The 7,228-nt window shown below is 27.9% G+C and overlaps 1 protein-coding gene across 4 annotated transcripts in view; it reads right to left on the minus strand.

The window, feature by feature from the left end:
* The window catches only part of LOC100209333 (signal-induced proliferation-associated 1-like protein 1), a 74,263-nt gene extending 67,246 nt beyond the window's left edge, over window positions 1-7,017 (minus strand). For 2 of the 4 annotated variants that reach the window (XM_065799023.1, XM_065799022.1), the window contains exon 1: window positions 6,306-6,992. In XM_065799023.1, the coding sequence (XP_065655095.1) occupies window positions 6,306-6,315 (10 nt within the window). In that variant the 5' untranslated portion in view covers window positions 6,316-6,992. Of the gene's footprint in view, window positions 1-6,305 lie in introns of all 4 variants that reach the window. The other 2 variants (XM_065799020.1, XM_065799021.1) reach the window with 2 other exon arrangements.
* Window positions 7,018-7,228: the final 211 nt, after the last annotated feature.

Consider the following 7,228-nt stretch of genomic DNA (forward strand, 5'->3'; position numbering starts at 1 on the left):
GTGTCATAATGTTTCTAGCATATAAGGGTAAAAAAAATTTAGTTAGTTCACCTACTAAACTTTATACATTTGTGAGCTTTTTAAAATTTAAATTAAGTTTGCTACTCATTTTAAATTAAAAAAAAATTACTTTAAAAACTTGATAAGTATAAAAAGACAACAGAAACATTTAATCAATAAATGGTGTTATAACAAACAAAAAAGTTTGTTTACTTTCCTCTGCTAGCAGAAAAGATATTAACTTAATCCAGTTCAAAAACTTCACAGTCAAAGATTAAAAAAAAAATATGAAAAAAAAAAAAAAATTAAAAAACGAAAGCAAACCTAATAATTCAAATATATTTGAAAAATTAAAGAAAAGTCAACAATCTGTCAAAAAAATCTGTTCAGATTTAAATAAGTTACATAGTGTATACAAATAGATTTACAAATAGATTAAAGTGAATACAAATCCAAAACAAGTTCATATATTAATAATTAATTATTGTTAAATATTTCAAAAAAACTTGAAACACTTTACTTAATTGTTTCAAATTTTTGATAATAATTAAAATTAAAAAAATATTTTAGGTATGTGTTGCAACAAACAACCATTCATAAGTGGATGTAACAACAAAGAACCAATCATAATTTAATAATTAGATTAATGTCAAAAAATATTTTTATAATACATAAAAACTTCTATATGCAAAAAATTCTATTAAAGTAACTTTGTATATTTTATTTTTTGATTGATATTAGTAAAAATATCCCAAGAAAATCATATCTTAATTTAGGTTTGATTTTAATTTAAAAGATAACAATTAAATTCATTTTTTTGATAACAAGGAATTTTTTTTTCAAGAATTGGACTGAAATAAGATTATAAGATAAAAGATAACGAGAAAAATGATTATAAGATGAAAGAATAGTAGAAAAAAACTTGAGTAGCAATCATGGTAGTATATGTAGAAGAGATAAAAAGATGAAACCTTTTATTGATGAAACAGAGGCTAAAGCTTGGAAGCTAGAGGAACTGCAACACAATGTGTCTTTGGACCATGCCTAAAGAAAAAAACACCATTAGAAAGAACAGTCTAAAATTTGCAATAGTATCCCATAAAGTACGAATAAGTTTATAAAGGTAGAGAATGTAATCGGATGTAAGAAAACAATAAATACGATAAAATAAGGCAAGCTTAGCAGATACTAATTTTGCAAATAATTGGATACAAAGTTTCTATGAGACGTAAAAGATAATCCCATAAGGGAAAGATTTCATTTATAACTTCTTAGCAATTAGGTCAAGCCAGTTTAGCAAGAAGTAATTATCAACAGGTGAAAGGTTACTTCAAAGATCACAAAATTTTGTAAAAGATAAATTAAACAAAGTTATGGTAATACTAGTTTTTTATGCTTAATATTTTTAAGCACATGTAGTGCATTGTGCCCTTTGCAAGAAGCTATGAAATTGCCTCTCTCCTGCTAATCATCCAGCTGTAACAAAGGGCTCTTTATTTGGCCTCATAAATGAACACTTGAAGAATTAACATCATCCATGCTCAACATGGCACTAGTATATATCTAATATTTAACAGTGTTAGACGGAATCAACGTCCTTGCTACCACAGTTCAAGAAACCATATGGTCTTATTTGTCAAAGCTTTCCAGTATAGAGCATTGGACTGTGTCATTGGACAGTGCTATGGTTGCTTAATGGGTTGTAATAGCAATTTAAAAAAATTTCTTGACTGTAGTAATCCTCTTGGCTTTAGGGAGAAATAAAGTAAAACAATTATATAGATTAAAAAGTCTGGATTGTCTAAATTAAAAATCACAGGTATCATGCTATGATTAATAACTTTGTACACCCTGTAGAAAACCATTAGTTCCAGCAAGACGGAGCAACAGCATACACAGCCCCTGCCACAATTAATTTCATTCTTAAGTGAAAATTTTGATGACCAAATTATTTTCTATAGGGTTATCTCAAAAAAAGAGTGTATGTGTACAAACCTCAAACGATAAAGCATCTAAAGCACAACATTGTAGCTGAGAACAGGACAATAAAGCCTGAAACACTGCATGGTGTTATGCAAATGGCGTTATGCACTGCATGCATGTTATGCAAATGGTGGTCATCTATCTGTTAAAACTTATTGCAAAGTTCATATTATATATATTGTAATAATAATCAACTATAAATTCTATAGTTGATTAAAACTTTAGATACAGTATCATACTATTTATTTCTTTTTTTACTTGAGATTTCAGCTTATATAGCAAGAGCTATTATCAAACAAGTGAAACCCAAATTTTATTAGTTTTTATTAGTTTGATAATGGCTCTCGCTATATAAGCCGAAATATCACATAAAAAAAGAAATAAATAGTATGATAAATATATAGTATAGTATAAATAGGATATAGTATAAATAGTAGTAGTAAAATAAATAGTATGATGTGCAATTCCATCAAAACATCAACCATGATGTACAAAATTAACTTTTAATAAACCCCAATAAATTTGGTATCAAAAGGTAGATGACTGCAGTTTTCAGTTCTGACATTGAATTTATTATATCTTTGTGGTAAATTGCCAAAATTTTTTAAAAAAGAAGTGTTATCTATGTAGCAAATTTATTTTGGTAACTATGTTGAATACTCATAGTTCTGTTGCAAGTTGCTATATGATACTGTACCTTTAACTGCTAGTTACAAAATAAAACTGGTTCACTTGTGACTCTAAATATAGAAAGTTAGTCATGTTCTAGCTCTTCTATGCTTTATAATGCACAGTTAAATTATAGTACAACTATACCATTATGTCTGACACTTTTTATTATAAAAGTTTTTTACCAGCCATAAGACTTGACACTGAAAGATACTGACTCATGTTTAAAGTTAACTCTGTGAGGGTAGTGTATAGGTAAATTTTTTTGTGGTAAAATATCTACATGTATAGCAGATATTACGGTGTCAGATGTGACTATGTCACACATGACAAGCTTGAAATTGTTTAATTTCAATCTGGCATAAGTGGTACTGTTGCTCAAATGAATGTTCTATGTAGTTGAATCTAAATACTTTATGCCTATGGTAATATGTTTAACTATTCAGTTGTTCAATATTCTATGTAAACAAGCAGATTTATGTAAACAAAAGTTAAATTCTAAATATCAACTTTTCAATTTCTGGTTTACAGTTCACTTAAATTCACTTTGAAGCAAAGAGGTTAGCATTTTAGCTTGAATTTGAGTTTTTCTTGACCAAGTTTTAATAATATTTGAAACTAATTGCAAAAATGCACATGGTACATGGTGCAATAAAACTAATTGTGATCGAGAGAAGAAGAAACAAAAAAGATTGTCACTGCGTGGGACAGAGATGGCACGAAGACAGTGTAACACTATCAATACAATAAAGCAATAGCTACAGCTATTTTTGGCACACAGTTTCATCAAAAGAAAACAAAGTGGAGCATTCCAAAACATGCAGTCTTCAGTCTCCAAGATTTCAGCTCTTGTACAAGTTCATTTCTCCGAAATCTACACCTCACAATATCAGGATGAAATCCAAAGAACCCACTATCAGCAAATAATAGTCTTCACATGTGTTATCTGGGTTGCTGGCACAATAGTTATAGTTATTTAAAATTTCTTAGGATTATTTTTGATCACATCAAAACAACTCACCCAGTGTCGAAAACTTCTCAAAGGGTACAGCTTCCCATTTCAAACATAAGTTTTTGTTTATAAATCTTACCTTTTCAACAGAAGTACCTGTTGAAACATCTTGTCTGGAATTTCTTTGCCACCAGCCAAGGAAAAGGGGGGTGGGAGGAACAGTAAAATGCATTGTTTGGTCCTGAGTGCTAGCAGGTAAAGTAATTGTTACAAATGCCAACTCATTATATGAATTTGCCAAGGCTGCTGCATCAAGCTTGCAACTAGTGCTTATCTCTCCAGATGAAATAGAACATAAAAAGGAGATGCTAGAAGCCAGATAGGAAAACATCAAATCTTTGCCTCAGACACAATCATTTCACTACCTTCAAGTGCAGCAACTTTACATAATTGCTTGCAAAAGATATTTCAGTGACATAAAACAAACACTGTTTAATTTAGGAAAAGGAACAGTGGAGCTGTCAGAGACACGCATAACCAGTAGTGCTGGTAACAGCAAAACTGATGCCAGTGTTGGCGTTTCAGCTCAACAGGCCAAGTTTTCAGTCGGCCTGTATGTGCTGGCAAAAGTTGCTACAAAACGAAAACAGGTCAACTATGTTGGGGTCATAAAAACATGTGATAAGGATGATGTTAAAGTTTCATTCCTCAGAAAGTGGTTGGGCATGTTTGTGAAGCCAACTAAACCAGACAAAAGTTGGTTGCCTAAAACTGATGTCGCGAGGGTCTTGTCAACCCCTGTTATTGACAATGAGATCATTATAAGTTTGATGAGGACCTGGATGCATCTTAAACTTCAGAAAACATTATCAAAATTGAGAGTTTTTGGTTTTGATTTCATAATTTTGTTCATAGTGATGTTTTTTTGGTGCACATTTGCAGTTATGCAATGGCAGTAATATGTAATGGCAGACTGTCACATCTGACACTTTTATGTGACATCTAACACTATTAATTTAGTTAGCTGTATTCGATGCAGTAGTTAAGAATGGTTCAAATAAACACATAATATGAATTTTATGTATTTTAGTAAGAGTGGTCAATAAATATTTAAGCAGTATTGTCCTTACTTTCACAGAATTTGCATTTAGAGTGATGAAGGGTGCAATTCAGCGAATTTTACGCCATTACACCTAACACCATGTGATTTGAGTTACAACACAGCCAGTATTGTAAATAAAAAAATCATGATAACATGATTAATAGGACACACCACCATTGTATTAACAATGGAAGTATATTAGCAAAAACATCTTGATTTAATAACAAAATAATAAACATGTCTGAATGTCAGGTCTGACACCATGGAATTGTTCTTATATTATGTTTAAAGATTATTATATATACATATACATATATTCATATACATAGCTCAAGTTAGATAAGTATTTTTATATTAATTTATTACTGCTCTGTTCATTAAGAACACTGAGCACTCTTTTTTTAAAACACTCTAAAATATTTGACTTATATATAAAATAACATATTATAAAACAGTAAATAACCAATATTAATAGTAGTAGAAATAATAGTAGTAGCAATAATAATAATGACAATAATAATAAAAAAAACTAGAAAAATAAAAACTAGATAAATTTATGTTGTTGCAGTTTATATTATTGTATATACTACTAAAATACACTTTATACTAAAAACTTTTGATTTTTTTATAAATAATCTTTACTAAAATTATATTTTTATTAATTTTAAGTAGAAACTGAATACAACAAAACTTTTTATCAAAAAATGAATAGCAATCAGGCGTACAAGTATCGTGTAAATAGTGAGTCTAATTCTTATTTTTAAATATTTTGCCTATATTTCTTTGAATTTAACTTTTATAAACCAGAATTTCAAAGTAAATTATTTGAAAATATGGTAGCTAGAAAATACATAAAGAATTAAAAATATTGTGTTTTGCATATATATATATATACATATATATATATATATATATATATATATATATATATATATATATATATATATATATATATATATATATATATATATATATATATATATATATATATATATATATATCAATAGAAAATCACTTTTATCAAACTTTTTTTATTTTACACTGTGTTTTATCAATAAAGACTCATCAGATTTCTGATTAGTTTATTAATAAAAAGTTTGATAAGTGATGTTCTACTTATATAATATTATTCTTTTAAGCACATATATAGTTATTATACATAGTATTGTATATACTATTAGGATAGACTCATTATTTATTGCATTTTTTTAAAAAACCTTTATTAAAGTTTTATTTTACAGTAATTTGAAGTAGAAACTGTATGCAACTATAAATTTTTATGTTCAATAAATAAATTTATGTAAATCAGGCGCAGAAGTAGAGTTTAAATCATGTGTTTAATTCATTAACTTAAATTTCTATTCTTATAGTTTAAATATGCAAAATTTTCCGACAAAAACTTACATATTAAAGCATTACTTAATAAACTAATAGTTTTGTAAATAACATATTTATGTTAATAGTTTTGTAACTAGCAAGTTAAACATATAAAAATAGCATGTAACCCAAATAGATTTTAAACTAAAACATTTTATAAAAGATGAACTGCGGTATAATATAAACTACTCTTTAAAGTATATATCACAGATATGTACTTACTCTTTCTCATTATATATCAATCAACGCTCTTTTTATAATCTTATCTGCGGGTTATGAAAATTATAGTTGAAAATGGTAGCGGGCGGCACACTAACTTGTGTAAAGTATAAATGTTACAAAGCAAGTTACAAAAAAATAACCCTTAAGTTTACAAATAATCGTCAGTGACTTAACCACAAATAATTTGTTGATGATGAAGCCGGACGAAAAATAATATTAAATGCATAAATATTCCAATTTTAATGTGCAAACGAGTCTCGGTGCAAGAGTTCTTAGTTATTCAAGTAAAATGCGTAAATCAATATGTAAAAGTTTTGACACCTAGTTTAGCAAGTTCACTAAATTTCAAACGCGTTATAATGTTGAACCAAACTTTAAGATTTAGCGTCGCAAACAATTTTACTCAAAAAAAGATCTACAGAAAATTTTAAAAATTTACATCCAATATCTAGAAATTTTTAACTTTATGTAAAGAACAAATTTTTTTCGTTTTAAATAACAAAGCGTTTTTATATCTCCATTATCATATAAACTAGATCATTAGATTTCATGGTTTGAAAAAACGTCCGTTTTATTTACGTTAAACCATATTAAAAACAAATATAATAACTTATTGTTTCGAATGTTTTGTTAAAATCTACGTAAAAAGGAATTATAACTATAGCTATAAATACTAATGGCATTTGTATTTATAAAAGCAAATAGCATGCATATTTAATATGCATAGGGTTGCCATTATCACTGTATTTTTCTGTAGGAGAACGCAATGAAAATTTTAATTTTAATTTGTTTAGTTTGGCGCTCTCCTTCGTGAAAAAAAGACAAGGGTCATGTTTATAAGGTACCTAGATAAAGTGCTTCTCACGGTACAGGTCACTTTTATTTTTATAAGCCAAATGCAAAAATTAATTCACCATTTTTTC

Source organism: Hydra vulgaris, chromosome 06 (genome assembly GCF_038396675.1).
Source record: "Hydra vulgaris chromosome 06, alternate assembly HydraT2T_AEP".
Classification (NCBI taxonomy): Eukaryota; Metazoa; Cnidaria; class Hydrozoa; order Anthoathecata; family Hydridae; genus Hydra; species Hydra vulgaris.